Source organism: Brienomyrus brachyistius, chromosome 6 (assembly GCF_023856365.1).
Source record: "Brienomyrus brachyistius isolate T26 chromosome 6, BBRACH_0.4, whole genome shotgun sequence".
Lineage (NCBI taxonomy): Eukaryota > Metazoa > Chordata > Actinopteri > Osteoglossiformes > Mormyridae > Brienomyrus > Brienomyrus brachyistius.
Genome location: NC_064538.1, coordinates 29,427,823 through 29,448,806, shown reverse-complemented (window position 1 = coordinate 29,448,806; position 20,984 = coordinate 29,427,823). Strand labels below are relative to the sequence as shown.

Sequence of the window (20,984 nt, the reverse complement as noted above, 5' to 3'; positions counted from 1 at the left end):
TTTCCCTCTGTGCTAACAAAAACAGGCTTCCAGTTGTTTTTTAAATCCTTTTGTTACACCCAGAGGTGGGCTATTCGAGTCACATGACTTGACTCGAGTCAGATTTAAGTCTGCATTTTTTTTATGACGGGAGATTTACATTCCAGTTTATGACAAAGATTCCACTTGACTTAGACTTGGATTTTAAGACTTAGACTTACTGTAAATGACTTTGCACATTGTATCACTGCAGTTAATATTACTTTACACCTTGATTTTTCGTCACTACCTTCACAGTTGTGTTTCTGACTGCTTTTATTGGAACCTCAAAAATGGTGTGTGCCCATGAATGACATAAGCCACACCATGCTCACAAAATGGGCAGCATGTGATTTATTGGTGAACATAGAAAGCTAGCAGGGAGTATCCTTGGCGACATTCATACCAAAAACTATAGACTTTGGGTACTCAAATTTTTATGTGGATGAAGAAAAACAGATATCAGTATTTAATACATGTGGGATAAAGGTTGGCAGTCCATAAAGGTTGGTAAACTAGCAATAACTTACCCAACGTGCAAATTAGCAATTTGTTGTTAATGTGAAATATTCTTGCTCTTGCTGACATTAAATTAGTGATATTGTTGCATTTTCTAAAGCTTTTCTAACGCTCTGACATGAGGCTAGGGTTAGGGTCAGGAGGGTACATTCTCCAGCGCTGGCTGAAAGCCTTAGAAAATTCTTGCTGGGGACTGTTATGTGTTCATGTATAGTTTTCCTTTCAATGCTCTGTTTGTTGATTGTTTGGTCATATGTCTTAACATTGTGGCAGACATTAGGGTTGCAACAGTACACAAAAGTCATGGTTCGGTATAAACCTTGGTTTTGGGTTCATGGTTCGGTGCAATTTCAGTAGACCAGGGAAAACTGAATATTTTTTAATATTTGTTATTAAAACTGCAAACATACACTATTAGGAACAGCTGTAAAGCAAAAGCAAAGTGTATAGTGACATTACTGGAAAAGAAAACCTTGGTCTTGACGTATTTTAGTCAATGTGTAATTACCCGCATGTGTGTGTCTTACTGTCTTTAGTGTGTGACTTTGTGTGACCTCCCTGTGTTTCACTGCCATTCTGTGTTGCTGTATTATTGCTTAAGTGTGGTTCTTTTCAGGACAATGTTAAAAGAGCAACTTCGTTCTGTGCCTCCTCGTGTTTGTTCGCCATCGCCATCACAATGCCTCGGTCTGCCTGGCGCCACAATATAATGAACTAAGGTTGCATATCTATGCCCAGTTGTTTTATTTAGGTCTAAATTTCCTGGAAAAAGCATCTTAAATGCCACAGAGAGATTGTTTTGCAGAGACTGCTTCTGCCTTGCTCTGTTTGTACACACACTTGGGTGATGTTGATAAAAACAGTAAAGACAGTACGCAACAGTAAAGACAAGAGATAAAAACAGTACGCAAACTACAATGCGATATGATCTTAGTGAGAAAGGCTACTTGCAGGCGATAACAGCTATCCAAGTGAATGATAGTGATGTCCAGTTCATGAATGAATTGTTCTTTTGCAATGGTTCTTTTCAGTGAAATAGTTGAACTGGTTTTCAAATCAAAAGGAATTCATGCATTGCACAGGTCAAAGTCTTAGATTTAAAAAATCTGAAAATATTTGACAAATTATCATACAAAAACACACAACAAGCTTTTTAAATTCACTTACATTTGCTTTTCGTAGGCCGTCTGTAGCCATATTGCCTTGAATGCCGCGGCCCGTTGCATTTCTGCCCAGCGGTACGGTGCCTGTGGCTCACAGCTCCCAACAAGTTAGCCAGCTCAGCACATTCTATTCAGACAGTTATTAGGCAATTCTCGTGAGACCCATAAGTCCCTTAAGAGAGTTTATGATATAATTTATTATTGTATTATTATTATTTTTTATTTTAAATGCACGTAATTACCTTATTGGCCACTGGTATCACTGTTCTTTTTTATTATTTTGTTAATTTTGTTTGGTGTAAGTTGATAAATTTTGGAGGGAGTCGCCTTCTCCTTTTCTCCTTATTATCCCCCTTCATGTGTTCATTTCACGCATGATCTTTGCACCAACCAAGACATGCCTTCTACAGTGTAACAGAGTCTGAGATTAATTATTTTGTGTGCTTTGTTTTTCGGTCGACAATCTGTTCATCTAGTCCATAGGCTATTTCTGCAGTTGGCAGACTCTGGACGTGCAACCAAAGAAAATCAATAATAAATTCTGAAAAGTTAAAATTCTGTAGCGTGTCCTTTTATCTGAGTGTGTGGGGGGGTATAGATCATCCAGGATTTTCACCTAAAACCAATTAAATAAGTGGTCAGTCTGTGTTTAGCCCCTCTCACACTTACAAAAGGAAAGGATTTAATTAGTATGTAAAGGCTGATGCATTTACGTCACAAGACCAGGGTGAAAGATGATACACAGTACCTTTTTATTTGAATCTTCCACTTTGTCTTGTTGTCATGACTAGCTCTGTGTGGCTTTGTTTGTTTTCCCTGCACATCATTTTTGAAGCTTTGTAACGTTAATGTTTTGTAGTTCACCCTGTGCCTTGTTTTCATTTAACCCCACATTACAGAAGAAAAAAAAGCAAAAAACAGAGAAAAAGTGCCCGATTCTGTGATCTGTTACAGCAGAATGTCACCTATCCCGCTCACAACATGCTGTCAGGGATCCTCTCCCCAATTAGTCCCAGCTGGATCCCTTCTCCCTAACAAGAGACGGCCCACCGCGTTCCCCCGCGGAGGGGATGCAAGGCTCCGTGCTGCCTGCCAGATCAGAGGAGCAGTGGCTGTTATTCTTTTTTTTTGTTTAATTTTCTCAGAGAAATCCTGTAGTTCCCATGATGCACTCAGCCCCGGAGCAATCTGCTGCTGAAGAGCATTTCCTGTGTGTTTTACGGAGCAGGTAGTGGGCAGAACCATGGGAAAAACAGCAGGAAGTAAAGGCAAGATATTGGCACATGTGAATGGAGCGTGAAATGTGCAGGTGTCAAGTGGGAGTGCGAGGGGTCTCCACAGTGACTCAGCAGGGGTTGCATCTGCTGCGTGATTGGATGGCTATCCAATAACAGGGGAATTGCTTTGAAATTCACTTTAGTTCAGAGATTTATCATTTTTGATTAAATATAACGCTTATGTTTTATAACATAACGAGATACAGCAGCTGCACAGCTACACATATAGCTATTAACAAAGTGAGAACCTAATAAGACTGCTCAAGGCCCAGTAAGCGCAACATACGAGCATCCAAAGAACAATCATATTCACAAAATCTGCTGTCTGGCAGCTCTGGTGTAGCATATAGTCTTTTCCTTAAGTATGTTCAGATCCCCCAGTTCCGCACATGTTCTCCAAGCTGATAAAAGTAATTTCTTCAAAGGTGTGACAAGTTTCAAAGAAGTGTCCAAAAATGGTGTACGACCATATTAAATGAGAAAAACAGCTTTCAACGTGCAGTCAGCTTTCAACGTGGAGTTTGGTATTTCATTGTTTTGTGACTGAAAAAAATGAAACAGTTTTTCAGGTTATGAAGTTCATACACAAGTGGTTATAATGAGCATTTGTGAGCTTTAATATGCATATTTTTTATACAAATCACTTTATTTCTGCAAGATGTTACTGAATTCATGAATATGCCACATTATGCTATTAGGGGTTAGATTTCACTGCAGCTGTTCATTTAAGAATTTATTTGGCATAAAACATTTCGATTGTTCATTTACACATCAGCTTTTGTGTTCAATATATCACATGTGCGAAATCCGCGATATATTAAGACCATATAAATAAACATACTTTTTTTTATAATTTAAGCCTTGAAATACCCCTCCCACATGCTTTAAACACATGTAAACTTTAAACACACTTTGTAAACACATATGATATGTGGATGTCAGGCTAAGGATATGAGTAACATAATAATAATTATAATATGTATTATACACACATATCGCAGAGAACTGTGTTGCATTGGGGAAAAATCTGCAATATAGCGGTGGATCACTTTACTAGTTAAAAATGTTCTGGAATCAATATTATGAGTAAATAGGTCTAAAGTGGACAGCAAAATGTTTGAAAATATTTATTTGTTTTCGTTTATTTTTGTTTTTAATACAACATTTGTCAGTATACCACCCTGTTAGTTGCACCAAGTAGGCTATGTTCCAACATTAGACACATTTGTACAAAACCATACAGAAAAACTGCCTTTGTTTTCCTGTTACAGCTCCACTGCACATATTTGCCTGACCTTGCCAGCCTCGCTCTCCATGATACTTGCCTGTCTATGCCAGTCTCATAGGGAACAAGGCTGGGGTACATGTGTCATTTCCTCATTGTGGTCGCATGCACGCATGCACACTATGGGCAATTCTAAGATGCTAGTTAGGCTAACTGCACACAGTATCGGGAGAGCATGCAAACACCCACGCTCAGACATGGCTTTTGGTCCCTGCTATGTAATATACAGTATTCATGAAACGCACACAGGATAAGCAGAATTCAAAACCCCAAACAGAACTAGTCTCTGAATTACCATGACACCCAAAGTTAGTGTTAGTGAAGTAGTTAAAACATAATAAGATAAATAAAAACTTTTGTCATATTTCTTGTTTTAAGCAGGCTGCCATCAATAGAAGCACCCATATTCTATTATTGAACTGTCTAGGTCCACAGGGCAAACAATAAGTCAGTATTTTAAAAGCAATGCTTAAGGATGTTACTTCAGAATTGCATCGATTTTCACTCCTTTACTGCTCGGCATGTGACCTGGAGCACAGAGGAAATTACTGTCCAGATGACCCAAATGAGTCTTTGGAGTTTGAGCACTAATTATATGGTAAAGCCTCTGAATGAAGGAGGGAAAAACACATCAGGTGTGTGTGCGTGTGTTTGTTTACACAAGTCACTGCAGTGATTGGTTATTATGATACGAGTGCCTTACACCAGGAGTACATATGTGAAATGTGTGAAATCCTTGATAACTAACATAATATGGATCAGGATTTAGAGTTTGTCAACTTTAATGTTTTTTCTGGTCATGGCTTATTCAGTTATTAACATGCACTGTGAGTGAAAACAATTTCTCTGAATTATTATTAGACATAGTGTCTCACACTCTTAGTTGCAGCAAAACACGCTACGTGTGAGTCTTGGCTGATGAGTTTTGCCCTTCTAAATTAAAAAATGAATGACTTCAAGTCTCATGGGATCTTTTCCACCTTTTCTCTTCAGACGAAAGGGTTTAAGGACGTGCAAACAGGATTTCATAGTCTCCTGATTGGATGTGAGACCACTTTGAACACAGACAATGAAGATGATGTTGCTATGGAAACTACTGGTGCTGCAGCCACTCATGGGGTACCTTGTTGGTAAGTGCCTTAATAAGAAGTTATTATATACACGCAAGCTCTTGACAGTCTTTTGTGTACTTTGCATCCTTGTGTATTTTCTTCAGTTTATCTTGGTGGTTAAACTTTTAAAGCCCATCTGAGTTTAGAGTACACTTTAGAATAAATACTGCCTCTCTACGTCTATTCCAAGATAACAGCATGAAGAACACATTCTCTTTAAAATCCACATGAATGCAGTGAAATGTACCCTTACTCCCCTTTTACCTTTACATTTAGGCATTTATCCAATTTTTATAGCAGGGAGAATTTCTTCAAAAATTTGACACACTGAAGAGAGCAGCAGTACTTTCTGCTGGCTTTGCCTCTACTCACGACTACCTGAAAAGAAACACTGCACTTATTATTTTTTCTATTTTATTTTACCTGTAGATGTTGAGCTAAAACTTGCAGTTTTTACCAAGCAGTGTAGCCTACTGGTATTGTTTCTCACCTTGACTGTAGTTACTTCTCTAAGTGTTGCCCCAAATTTTTATTTATACAAAGGCTACGGTGTACATAAACTCATGGAGCATCCAGGAAAACCAGCTCTCATTTCGGTACTTGCAAGAGCCTGTAGCAATACTTGGGATTGGCTGGCAGTATATTATTTTTGAAAGAAAATCTTGAACAACCTTTAAGGCTGGCTGAGAGTCGTTTGAGTCATTTCTTGTCTAATACCAGCTAATTGGGACTTGCCCACATAGACATCAATCCTCCTCCTTTTTCTAAGCCTGGCAAAAAAGAATCACCAAAAAGCTTAATCTTTAATTAACATACGGTGGAAAGGAGACAGAGGTTGCAAGTATGCAAAAAAAGCCCATATCCAGGATTTGAAGTAACTGTCATTAATTTACAGTAAGGCTGCATTGATATCCTCACTGAAGCAATGGATGTCTTACATGGGGCCTATCATTGATCGTGTTTGATGAGGCAGTTTAATTTTTCTCACTTACAAAGCAGCAGGGTCAGACTTGAACAAGAGTCTGATGGCTGTAAATGTTTGATAAAAGAGGCATTATCCTTATTGAGCTATTGAGATGAAGAAAGGGAAATTAATGAGCAATGTCTCCCATATGTTACAGTTGGATGGATTTTGCCATTGTTCCCTTTAACATGCTCTTTCTGTACTCTGCAAAGACAAATGCCTGAGTAGCCACATTTGTAATGCTAGGAGATTACTTGTTCAGAACAGTGTCCTTTTTGTCAGGACAGGCTGCTTTTTGCTCATAGCACGTGACCCCTGTGATATGGAGCAGCATGGCCACTAAACAAAGCAAACTTTAGGTGTGTGTTTTATAGATATGTCTTTCTTCTGAACCTTTTAGAAGAGGGTTTACAAGCAGCGCTGCCATCACCTCACTGAGTGGCTAATTTACTTCATTTGAGGATGTGTGCGGACACTGGCATACACACCAGCATGTGCCTGCAATGGGAGGGGCCCTAATAGTTAAGAAGTGTATTATTTTCTGGAGAAATTTTACATAAATCAGCATTTCAGGGTGGTTCCGGCTTAACTTCAGACCAGCAGTTGGTACCCTCTCTTATGGTCCATCGATCCATCTATCCCTACATCCATTTTTCCTTCCCTCCATCCGTAGCCACTTTCAAAGCAGGACTGTGGAGACCCTAGAGCCTATCCTAGAGAGCACTGGAAACCAGTCAAAGAAACACTAGCCCTTCTAATTTGCCTTCTTTGAATCATATAAGGAAAAATACAGAACTATTGGACTGGAAAAACATGTGAAAGCCTCGTTGGGGCAGGAATCAGAATCACAACTTTAGAAGATTGAGGCCGTAGCAGTACCACTGAGACGCCTCCATCACAGCATGCCACCTGCTACTAGTGCTGGCTATTCGCGTTGCGTGTGAGTTAAGAATCATTTTGTGTTTGTTCTGGTTTGACAAGCCTGTGCTTACCGAAAGCCACTTTGACTGTAGAAGTGGGGATAAACAGAGCTTTCTTCTGACATCCACAAAATAGTGCCCTACATCAAAGCTTTCATGTGAAAATGATCTTGTATCTCCAAAGCTTCATTAGATTTGGATATGCTTCTTTTTATGTATCATTGGTGGTAATTTTAACTGAAATGTTCCCACCATCATTATGCTCACCATCACGAGAGTAATTCCACCTGAAAATCTATTTTTGTGCCGGACTGCTGCAGATATTCCTTCAGGATAATGAACCTAAGAAAAAGTCCTGCAGGATCTTTTGCAAAATTTCTGGTTGTCATTATTTTTTTATTTTCATATTAAAGTCAAATGCCTACAATATCAAGAGGGAGCCAGCGTCATGCAAATCAAAAGCGAACAGTTTTCTCCAACGCATGTATATTACTCAACCATAATTATAATTGTCCTCATGACTGCATGAATGTACACTAAGCCTAACGTTCTCATGTATGTAGGCTTCGTGATATAGATATGGGCAGCAAAGTTCGAGTTATTAGCCTAACAGGTCGTTAGCTAGTTGGTAAATGAAAGTTCTTCAATCATGGGTAAAGCCTCCTACAAGGGCTTCCATAGGCAAACCCAACTCATGGAACCTTTTCGCTCCATATCTAATTAATCTGTGCTTTCTATTAGAGGCAGAATGGAATAAGTTTGATATAGGGATACTATACACTAGGCGTGATGAATTTAAGGTAGTCCCATACTGATACTTGAATGACTTAGTGTCACATGTTAAGTCGATGTATTACATAGGTAATAGATATCAGCATGGGAGGTTCTCAAAACAAGTGTAATATATGATTTGATACCTACGACTTTGCTTGCATAATTAATTTATTATGCATTTATTAATGCAATTAATTATTAATTAATGCCCAAACTTTTGCACATCCCATTTTATTTTATTAAATGACTATGACTATGGTAAGTGGTATTTAACATTCAGTCTGTAAGCAGAAATAACCTTATATGGAATGGTTGCAAAAATATGTCTGTTTGTGTATATCATAAATATATATTGTGTATGCACAAACACACACACATACACAATGCAATGTAAAAGTTTGGGTATCCCTGCTAAAAAAATCACTATCATTTTATAACTTGCTAAGCTTTTGATGCAGCAGCTTCATTTAAACATATTTTATACCTTATGGGAACAGCAACATTTCAGTAGTGAAATAACAGCCTGTAGCAGTCTCATATAGCCACCGACAATGGCTGGCTGGTTGTATTTTGCACCATTCTTCCATACAAAATGCCTCCAGTTCAGTCAGGTTTGACTGGGATGGCCGTTCTAGAACATTGTACTTGTGCCTCTGCATGAATTCCTTGGTAGATTTTGAATGGTGCTTTGGATCATTGTCCTACTGAAACATTCAACAGACTCTTTAACTTTAGCAAGGTTTCTAGTACTTGTGCTAGCCACACAGTCCCATAACATAATGGACCCTGCACCAAATGTTGCAATAGGCAGCAGGTTCTTCTCCTGGAATGCTGTATGCTTTTTTTTTTTCCACCAGGAATAGCGCCTCTGGTTGTAACCAAGTAACTCTACCTTAATCTTATCTTTCCCCAGTATTTTTTTCCAAAATGTTTCTCGCTTGTCCAGATGCAATTTTGCATACCTCATGTGACTCTTCTTATGGTGAATATTTAGAAAAGGCTTTTTGTGCATCACTCTTCCACTGAGCTGTTCCCATGCAAAGTGCACTGGACTGTGGAACGATGCACAATCATCAGCCAGATGTTGTTGTAGCCCTTTGGAGGTGGTCTGTGGTTTGTCTGTGACCATTCTAACCAGCCTTCGCCTGTGCCTTTCAGATATTTTTCTTTACTTCACAAGGACTGTTACCCTGACATTCCATTTCCTAACTACATTCCTGACTGAAACAAACAAACAGACAGTGCAAACCTTTGTGATCCTTCTTCTAATTCATAATGATCTTAATTATCTTAATTTTGAGATCAGCAGAGAGTTCTTTAGAGGTTCCCATGTCGCCACTCTAACAGAGAACCAAGGATAAGGACAACTAGCAATTACCTATGTTAAATAACCATTTTCATGATTGTTTGCATCTGTCTTTATAGTTTAAGGTCTAATGAGCGATTCTAATCAATTTTGTGCTGCAACCTGTCAGCATTGAATGACTACAAGTCTTTAATGCAATTAATGCCCAAACTTTTACATATGCCATTTTAGTTTATTTTTTACAGCTCAATAATTCTATAGTGAGAATTATGGTCTGATATTGTCTTGATGTTGTCTACATTTCTCTAGAACAAAAATGGCATATTGCTGTGATCTTCTCTTATGAAGACAAAGCAAATTATCATGCAGCCTCAGAGGGGTGCCCAAACTTTTACACAGCACTGTCACTATATATACAGTATATGGAACAGCCACATAGCACAGTCAGCAGTACATAGCTCTTTTGCATTATATACAGGATTACTGGCACCCTGTGAGTGGGAATACACTAAAAATAGTAAAAAAGATAAAATTATAGAGGAAAAACCCAAACTACCAAGATTCAAGAAATATCAAACGTTATTAATGTTTCATTGGAACCAACCAAAATTATTTATTCATTTAATTAAAAATCAGTTTCCAAATAAAGATTTCATAATTAATGGTGCCCCTAGAGATTACTGTAAATGAAATCTACCAAATTTAAACCAGGAATGAATTCTCTTTATTTAAGTTCATTTAACTTTTAAGGAACTTTATTATGTCATTATATCACTTCCTGTTTCACTAGGGTATAAAAATGATGCAGAATCTCTTTGTTATCCAGTACCATGAAGAAAACAAAAGAACTGGCAGTTCAGAAGAGGCAGATGGTCGTAGACATTCATAAATCTGGTAATGACTAGAAGAAAATCAACAAAAGATTAAATATACCACTGAGCACTGGGGCAGCAATTACTCAGAAATGTATAGAGTTTGGAACCTTTGAAAATCTGACAGGCAGAGGATGCAAATGCATTTTTCCCTTCAGAATAGAAAGGCGGGTGGTAAGGAGAGCAAAAAAAAAAATCCCAAGAATCACTGTGAAAGAATTTCAAGTCTTGATGGAGTCTTGGGGTCACAGGGTTTCAAACAGCACCATCAGCCGCCACCTCCATCAGCTCAGGCTCTTTAGAAGGGTTTTGAAAAGAAAGCCTTTTCTGACCCCATGACACAGAAGCAAATGCTTGCAATTTGCCAGAGGTCATTTAAATTATTGCTGGACAAAGGTGCTGTGGTCAAATGAGACCAAAATTGAACATTTTGATCAAATACAGCATCGCCATATTTGACGTTGAAACAGAAAAGACTTCTCATACCCGATATAGTGATAGATAACTGCTGTTTTTGTAATTCCAGGGACACTGGTTAAGATCAATGGCTTCATTATACTATATACTGTATCAGACAATTTTGGTTAACATTATAAACTTTCTCTCCAGGATTTTAAAAAATTTGTTTGGAGTATAAGAGTGATATGTATAATCCAGTGGAAACCACTTATAATGATCAAAAAGCTTGTGACAGAATCATTCCTGTACCAATACTCTTTAAATAATTTGTTTATAGTAATCAGGTAGTCTGCTTACAGTGTTCATTTTGGGTGTTTTTAAACGTGACAACATATGGAAAAAATTATAAATGTGGTAATTGTTTTTTTCTTCTTTACTTAGATCATCCTAACCCGTCTGCTTCTGGCTAGCTACCTGAGGCTAATTATGTGTGCATAGAAAACATGATAGGAAAATGAAAGTCATTTTCCCTCAATGACAAATATAGACTCATCAAAGCTTATAATAAACCACCAAAAACAAGCCACCGCGATGTAGCAGCGAAACAATGATAAGCGATTTGATACAATGTAACATTGTGAAAAAGCGCTGTATAACTACCTTATATTCATGTAATAAATATACAAATGTCTATTAGGTAGTAATCTGCCTGAGACATAAAGAAGAAGAAATAATCATTTATAACGATTATCCGCTTATAGTGATCAATTTCTCCCAGACAAACGTGATCACTATAAGCGGGTTCCAATGTAACTGTAATTTACAAGAATAATGTATGATGAGTGATTCTCATTTAAGATTACTACAGTATACATGGCAGGTAACAAAACAGATTCAGCAGTTTATCCATGAGGTGTAACTGGAGATACTGCAGATGAAGATGCATCATTAAAATAAGAATCACAGGGCTATCAGGTTGCAGCATGTTACACAAATAAATTTTGGGTATCTGTGTTTTTGTATATGCAGGTGCCCTGTTTTTCTGTACTTGTATGCATTGAATGCTGGGCTGCAAAAAACAACTAGTTTGATAATCGATTAATCGTAATCAAAAGAGGCCTTCTTTGGGCTGCGAAAAACAACTAATTGATTAACTGTGCCAAAACACAGTTTAAAGAAAAGTGCAAATGTTTTATTTAAAAATCTTCAAGAGATATTTTTAAGCCACAGTTGTAATAAAAACTCAGTATATAAAATCTCTATCAATAGTGGTATAAAAACAAACATGCGCAGTATCCGACATTTTTAGTTGCTAACGATTATATTGATTGCAGCACTTTGAAGACTAGGCGATTAAATTTCCCTGGGGGGGCAAGGGGGGTAATACAGGTAATACCATATTACTATAATACCATTTGAGCCAAGTAACAACTTTGAAACTTCATAAAAGTTTCATCATTTCACTACACTGCTTGCATTTGTGTTTGTTGCAGCCCTGTTATGATCTGGTGGAATACCATTACTGTATACAGGCACCAACTGCAACCAATTGTACCCACAGACAAATATAATATGTACACAAGAGTCTGCCTACACAACCATAAACAGACTGTAGCGGCACATGAATAGGTGAAGTATTGACTGGGCTTAACACACCACTGTTAACATTGCTAGGTGGTTATGTCATACTCAAATTATGCAAACAGAAAAAATGCAACCAACCGAAGACAAAATTCATTGCCATTGCCAAATTCATTATCGATCATTATCAATTAGTTGTTACCGCCTGATGTGTATGGATATGTTATTTCATTAGCTATGCGTTCTCCACGTGCTTTTGCTTGCTGCATCTATGTGTCTGCATTCACAAGTAAACAGGTTTTTACTTTTTTAACTTTTAAATGACTTTCAATACAAAGATATTCCTCTCTCAGCATTGGTGATAATGCTTGTGATTTTGCCGAAGCGCTTCAGCGAATTGGCATGCTAAAGTCAGCCCTTTTATCTGAATAAAACGGGAGATAAAGGCAAGGTTTCCTGTGAAAAGGCAAAGTAGGGGTGAGCCTCACTGTTACACAGAAAATGATGCAGCGATTTAGAAAACAATTGAGCAAAACATGTACCTGGACATCACTTGTTTTGTACCCTGCATGCTCACTTGACTTCCATCAGCAACTGTGTGGCTTTAACAGAAGCTTACGATGTGGCGTCAGTACTGGGCAGGCGTGCATCATGAAGCAGTTCCAGTACTCTAACACAGGAGTAGAACACAGCAGGAATGAAAGGTCCAAACGTATTAGCAGAACATGCCTCATTCAAAGTCATTATCAACATTATTGTCATTGTGCACGTGCACAACTAAATGAGCTATTTCATTTCTAATTGTTTTTTTCCTCTAATTAAAGAGTACATGCATAATGTTTTCATCAATTAAAGAGAAATAGACAAATAAAACAGAGCTCTCTTTGTGAGCTGGTAAACGCAGTGGGTTGCATGAAGGATGATGTATGACGGATTTGAGAATTTTCCTCGGTTCTGTCAGTGTTAGCCAATTTCTGGTTGCTTACTCTAAGAACTTTCCTACAGTAGATGCTGTATTAGAGGATAAATACTTAAGCTGGTACAGGGTGTGCTGTATTTTTCCAAAAACTGGAACGCTCACTGGCTAGATATGGGACAATGTGTTTAAAGGCAAAGAGGCCGTCTTTGGGATACAAGTCAAACATCAGCTTGGCTCTTCTCTCTCCATGTTCTTTGCATCTTGGATTTTTGATAATCACACTAAGATAATGTCAGGTGATTCTTTTCTGTCACCTGCCATTAAAGCTGAGATGCGTTTCCATTCCAGCATCAAAGAGCATTTATGCCCCATCCCTGGTAGCTCCGGGGGAAGACTGTCAGAGCGGAGTCATGTGCATCATTGCACAGCAGCTTGCAGATCCAAGAGTCAGCCAGCACCAGTTTCTTTCAGTAGACACTGTGTGGTCAATGGTCCTTCGGTACACTGCATCTTTGTGTCTGGAAAAGGCCATTGGGGCAAGGCAACAACACCAGATGAATTTGGAGATTTTCTACAGAATGAAGCTGTGCTATAACTTATATTGAAGTATTGTAAAACCATGTTCAGTCTCAAACTAGCAACATTTGTTATATTTCTTGTGTATCAATAGCATATTTTAATTGCATTTATACATACAATTGGTTTTTTCACAATGCATCACAAAATGATCTGAAGTGCTGGTTGGTTGCTTTTAATACTTTTTCTGTATGAGGGAAAAGGCAGCTTACCGTAACCAACAAACCTCATAATCTGCACTATAAAGTTTTATCCTGTAGATATTTGTGCACTTACTGCATATTTTATAATAGCCGCAGCCTGAGGCAATATTGTTGTTGTCCAGACACATTGACACTAACAAGACACACTAAGGTTGTTCTAGCATCACTTGGTGCCACAGCAGCCTATAAAGACACTTCATAATGATTCACTCTGTATCGGTAGCTTCCAATTAGGGCTGTGCGATATAACGATATATATCGGATGATGAAATAAAAACGTCTATTGTTTCATATTATGCTCTATCATTTATTTTGTGGTGTCACAAACTACATTGCTGGATGGTGGTTTGCAATGCTGCACGCCACGCAAAGGGATGTGGCACTTGATTGGAAGTTTTTATTGGACTTCATTATTTACAACCCACATATTAGTTTGATGCTTCACAATTAACTATCCACAAATGTGTATTTCAATTTTTTTGTTGTGCAATATCGTATTAGATATCAAATAGAGAGTGATTTGTACACATAAAACATCTTTTGCACATTTGTGGAACACATCCTGCCAATTTCTGGATCGTTTTATTTGTGACTTCCCTCCTATTTATTTGCAGATTCTTGTATAGTTCGTACTACTACAGAGCCCCTATGAGGTCAGGGTGGGAAAATAATTTTTGAAATAGTTTTGCGTTCCCTCACGATAGCTTTGCGATAACACTACATTCACCCATTTGCTATTTGCTGCAATGTGACCGCAGGGATAAACCTAAATAATACAGAAATGCCATGTAAAGTGTGTTTCAAGAATTAAACTGTGGGAACAATGCAAACCACGTAACTATAATATTATGTGTTTTTAAATGCTTTTATTAATAATTTCACTGTCCGTTTACCACCAGTGGCGTTAAGCAAGACAGTTGGGCTATTGAATGTGTTGTGTAAAATCATATCCACAAAAATATGGAGTGATTTGCACTCGTGAAAAGGGTTTTGCATATTTGTGGATCACTTCCTGTCTGTTTGTGTATCACGTTACATTTGTGAAATCCTTCCTATTTATTTGCGTATTTTTCTCCAATACATACCAAGGCTGATCTGTAGAAAAAAAATCACAAATATATCACTATCCATAAATATGTACTTTTATTTGTATTGCATAAAACCATATCCACAAAAACACAGAGCAATTTGTACAACTGAAATGGTTTCAAGCATTTGTGGTTCTCGTAACGTTTGTGACTTCGCTCCATTTTATTTGCCAAATTTTGTCCAAATTGCACAGCAGCTGATCTTTAGAAAAAAATCCAGAGATAAGGTGCAGTAGTGATACATATATTTCGTATCAGGGTATGAGATTTTGGTCAGCACAGCCTTACTTGCAGTATGTGTTATAGAACTGTGCGTGCTGACATGCCACATAACCCGTCTCCGGACACTTTAAAGGAGCGAGAGCATTTCTGATGCACAGGTATATGCTGCTTTATTTGTCCCACTGGGCAGGAGACCACGATGGGAGGCCAAGTTATGTCAGATGCCTTGAGGTGCCATTCATCCAGGAGAATGGGCAGGGCTGCGTGGGAAGCCAGATTCAGAGACTCTGAGCCTTTTCAATCTGGCTTTTGTTCAGTCCTGCCCAAGAAAAAGGGGTGGTGGAATCCTCTGAACAGAGGAATGAATCGATCTGCAGGCTCAGATCCTGCACAACCAAGGTCACTTTTTAAATGCTTCAGGCTAGGGGCCATTGGTGTCCAGATGAACCGGTGATCAAATAGACCTTAGAATGTTACTGAAGTTTCCAACATAAAAAGTTGTATCTGAAAAGCAAGGATGTGACCTGATATTAATTTGCATCCTGAGTAGTTTATCTAAAGAGAAATCTGTTGAATATGATTATAGAAAGATAGAACATTGCTGAAAATTGAATCTCATATAGTGAGTGTGAGAGAGGTAAATGACTGACTGTATAATAAGTTTTTTTTTCTTCCCCAGTGTCTGTATCACACACCTACAAATAACAGTGAGGAAAATTTCACAATGTTTGCATCATATTGGAAAAGCCCTCTGGGAGAGCCATGGGGAAGCCATTTCTTCTCATTATCCTGCATTTACAGCACTGGCTTCTTCATTAATAAGCGGTATTGCCGTGTGAACAGAGCTCTCATAACATACTGCCAGTGAAACAGGATGTTAAAAAAGCAGCATATAATCTCTAATTAACAGAAGGAACGTGAGGGACCTTCATAGTCTTTCAGCCATGGTCAGGCCGGATTCCCTACCTTGTTAACCTCCATGTTCACATTATTAGGATTTAATTTTTTTAATTGTCTCTTCAGTCCCATCTTCCATGCCATGCTCTTGGAATATGAAATACTGGTACTGCGAGCAGAAAACTACTACATGTTTTAGAAGTCAATGGTGAAATGAAGTCTGCGATGAGATTTACCGAGGTATAAAATGTTGGACACAGGCCCTATATTCATTGTTCAGCTGTGCATTTGTTTTGACTAAAGACTGTATAGTCGTTTAGTCTTTTGGCAGAAGGAACTGCAGCAGCTGAACCTACATACCTGCCAGTATTTGGGCATTAACTGAACTTTGGTTTTCATTCCCTGGGGGGGTAGCCAGTTGGCTATAGACAGTTTAGAGGTTCTTCCCTCTGAATGTCCAACCTAAGGCTTTTTGATTGTTTCTTTCTAGGTATTTTGGATTTGTGTGTGTGTGTGTTTGTATTTGCCTATGTGGAAATGAAGCACTTTGAAGCAAGTATGTTGGGAGTGGCGCTTTTTAAAAATAAATCATTCAATTTTAAGAACTTACTTTTTACAGTAAATTTGTTAAAATGATGTTTTAATTATTTTTTTCGAACATCTACATTGTGCATTGACTGGTGTTGTAGTACTCTTCTTGAGACCCCTTTTTTGCGGTCTTGGTCTCATCTCAAAATTTACTTTATTTTGACTGGGTTTTGCTTCGGTCCCGGATATAGAGGACTTGAGGTTTTATTTCAAGACGAGTCAAGACCACTCATCAGAACGCCCCAAAATTTATCACGGCGGTTTAATATTCATTTGGTTGTTAACGAAGTACTGTGATTGAGTGTAAAACATCCTGCTTCAAAATTAAAATGCAACCAATAAGGTGCGTCTTATTTGAAAAAAAATGTTACATTTGTACAGAAGCATTTATATTGAAATTTTAAGAAAAAAACGTACATGGTTCAAATTATACCATGACACAAATTTTAGGCCATATTGCTTAGGTCCAAGATGGTGCCTACGCTCCACATTTTATAGTGTGTTATGTTATGTAGTCTGTTTCTGATCTTGATCTGGTCCTGCCCTGCCTTTGTCTTGGCCTTGTCTCCGTCTTGCCCAGCCTTGGTCTTGGTCTTATTTTGGTCTCACCCTTCCTTGGTCTTGGTCATGTCTCGGTCTCACCCTCACTTGGTCTTGGTCTTATCTCGATGCACTGTGGTCTTGGTAATCACTTGGTCTTGGTTTAGGTGGTCTTGACTACATCACTAGCATTGACTTTGAGGGCATGGGTATAATATAGAGACGTTCCAAAGGCAACTCTAAGGCTGGGAGTATAGAAACCACCCATCCTGTTCACATGACTTCATAATCAGGAATTCTGGACACTACGACACCTATGCTTCAGACATGTCAGCTGCGCAGTTTTACTGTATTTTTATGGCCAAAAGTTAATTAAGCAGGTATGGAATATGGATGGATGGCATACATTCTTCATAATTGTATCAGGAAAAAAGTGCCGTAATAAAACACTCCCACCACAGATCTATATATTATTACCTCTATATATTTTACCTTGAAAAATATGTAAAATCTGAATCTGCTGTTTAACTCCTGATTTTTCTCTTGGAACCAAGTGCACCAAGCACATATAGTGAAGGATAACAGGACTGCATGTGGCCAGGCAGATGCTGAGACAAGCTCCTGCTGATAGACACTTAAACCTGCAAAATCCTTTTTCTGTGCAAGCAATATAAAAAAGAAAAATAACAGGGCTTCGATAAAGGAAAATGGAGACCTTAAGGTCTAACCAGTGGTGGCAGATAATACAGTGTCTGTTAGGGTTGGTGCCTCTTCAACCCAACCCTTTAGGGGGCAGCATGTGGCTCGGTCGGCTAAGTCTATGTGCCTGTAATCAGAAGGTTAACCGTTCAAACCCAGCCTCAGAACATCTGCAGGTCTTTGAGCAAGGCACTTAACCCCCAGCTCCCTGCACACCATAACAGGTGGCTGCCCTTCACAGCCAGCTTACTCTCTAAAGAGCAAGTTGGGGGAGGCATGAAGTCAGTTTTAATATTTAGCAATTACTAAAAATAATATTATTATATCTTCTCCCAGGGGCGGCATGGTGGTGCAGTGGTTAGCACTGTTTCCTGACACCTCTGGGACCCAGGTTCGAGTCTCCGCCTGGGTTACATGTGTGTGGAGTTTGCATGTTCTCCCCATGTCGTCGTGGGGTTTCCTCCGGATACTCCAGTTTCCCCCCACAGTCCAAAGACATGCTGAGGCTAATTGGACTTGCTAAATTGCCCGTAGAAGTGCATGTGTGAGTGAATGGTATGTGAGTGTGCCCTGCGATGGGCTGGCCCCCCATCCTGGGTTGTTCCCTGCCTCATGCCCATTGCTTCCGGGATAGGCTCCGGATCCCCCACGACCCAGTAGGATAAGCGGTTTGGAAAATGGATGGATGGATATCTTCTCCCATTTGGCCAGTAGCTCATGCTAGCCAGCCTGTCCCTCTTCGTCTTTAGGGGGAGGGTTGAACCCTGCTCAAGTCTCACGTATTTTTGGTTTCTTGTTTGACTTTTGTTGTCCTTAGTGTTTGTAGTTTCAGATTATGATTTTCCTGGTGTTTATTTTCTGTCTTACTTCTCCCACCCATGGTCCATCCTCCTTGTGTTAGGTTCTGCTTTTGTTTTTGTACCTTTAAATTCTGTAAAAGCCTTGTATTACTAGATAATGCCTCTTGCTTGCTACTGTGTGTTCTTTTTGATTGGTTGTCTTGTTAATGGTTTACTCCTGCATCCTTGTTAGCTCAGTTTGGTTTATGTATTTAAGTTCCTGCCTTAGTTCTTTTCCCCAGTGAGTTTTTGTATGTAGTCGAATACAATATGTCTGAGTATATGTTTTTTATCTTTGGTTAATAAACTCCTTGTGTTGTCTTGGAGCTGCGAAGTGGATTGTCACCCTCTTTTCCTACCAGCGCCATGGCCTGCTGCCATAACAGTGTGTTGTTTAAAAAATTACTGGCGTCTATATTAAAGTATAACAGTTTCAGTCAGTTTTAGTCAACCCTAACCCTAATGAAATATAACAGTTTCTTGTACTTTTTCTTAGGATACTTCTTATTTCATAAGATTCATGGATGTGAGATGTCGAAGCAGCTGACTAGTGAAGCGTGTGACATGTTTCTGAGCTTCCATGTGACAGCCTTACGTCAGGAGACTCGGGTGCATTGTCGTGCTCATTGTCGCATTTTATTGAGTCAATAAGGGTGGTAGATTATTACATTGAGGGCTTCGCTATACACTCAGGAAGAGAGCAAGGGAATAGTTTGGCCTGAATACAGCACCGTTAAAGATGCACACGGTCTCATTTCATTGTAGTGCTTATTATGAATATATCGAAGGCTGGGATTATTTTTGTCAGGTCCTCAAAGAATGAGAGATTGATGCTTTGTTTTATGGCTCAGTCCACAATGTCAGTGCTCCCCGTTCCACTTGGAGTCTCTTCACCCGCGGCCATCTTTGGAAAGTCAGCTCAAATATATGTTGAGGCAAAACACAAAAGGAAGCTGATATTATTTTAAAGTGCAATTCATACCGGGCTTCATTAAAGGCTGAACTGCAGCCAAAGGGGTTTTGCTAATAAAAGTCAGTCTTACATGTATTAATATTTCAAGTGACTGCCGGAAGAATCGTAATAGTAACTTGCGCCCTTTCCTCAGCCACATGAAGAGCACATCTCCCTCCTTTTTGCATTTATTTCTGCTAAACTTGAATTTAATCATATGTAGCCAAATGCCTTTTATGAATTTTTTATAACATATACATTTTATAATGTCTATGGCTACTATCCAAGCTCAGTGGAATATACTATGTTAATGAACCATCTTTTACTGAATGGTCACTTATGAAAACTGCAAAAGGAAAATGGAAACTATACATGTTCATTCTTAATTCTCTTGTGTGTCCTTTTATTAGTCTGTCTTTAATTAAAAGGCATATGTGTTAGGTTGGATAATCATTAATGACACTTACAGAACATTTTACTACATGAACAGGTTGGAAAAAAAGTGACCCATTATACAGAATGGGTCACGATATGTTCAGCATTTCGTTAAGTAGAATAGACCACAGAATAATTTATTGCCAGTATGTACAAACATAATAATTTAATGTGGTTCAGAGCCAAACGTGAAGTATGGGAAAATATTCTATGACATTTAACAGAAATACTTCACTGTACAATATACATGATACAAAATTATCCAATAGAACATATAAATTTACAGAAAACACACAGTGCAAAGATGTCTAAAAGCAAGATGCAGAACAGATCGATAAACTGAAGTAGTACAGAAGCAACAACTATTGTTCACTGTAGCACAAATTTACTGAAGCAGTGCAAATAGATAATGGAGAGAAATGTCTAGACATGGGAAGAGGGGAGTTATGCCTGGGTGAATGGATTGCACCTGGGTGATGGGATTATTGGGATGCTAGGTGAGTTCACTAAGAAGCTGAATGACTACAGGAAAGAAGCTGTGGAGATGGCGTGTAGTTCAGGTCATGATGGGCTTTTACATTGACTGTCATTGTCAATCTGACAGTGAAACTTATTGAGCTGGTTGGATCTAGGTGAAGGGCGGCGAGGCTTAGGGGCTCTTCTGTTTGAAGTTGGTACGTTTCTGCAAAGAGCTACTCAAGTTTCCATTTATAGCTGGGCATGAGAGGGATTCACAAGGGAAATGGCGTAGAAGGGGTCCAAATTCTGTCCTTTTGAGTGGGGCAGCTGATCAAATGATGGTATTTGAGCAGATTGTGTTTTGTTACTGTGATTAA

The 20,984-nt window shown here is 38.7% G+C and overlaps 1 protein-coding gene across 2 annotated transcripts in view; it reads left to right on the top strand.

Moving 5' to 3' along the window:
* The window catches only part of cntn3a.1 (contactin 3a, tandem duplicate 1), a 153,617-nt gene that overhangs the window by 11,736 nt on the left and 120,897 nt on the right, over nucleotides 1-20,984 (top strand). For both annotated transcript variants that reach the window (XM_049016174.1, XM_049016173.1), the window contains exon 2: nucleotides 5,256-5,392. In XM_049016174.1, coding sequence (XP_048872131.1) covers nucleotides 5,332-5,392 — 61 coding nt within the window. In that variant the 5' untranslated portion in view covers nucleotides 5,256-5,331. The remainder of the gene's footprint in view (nucleotides 1-5,255; nucleotides 5,393-20,984) is intronic.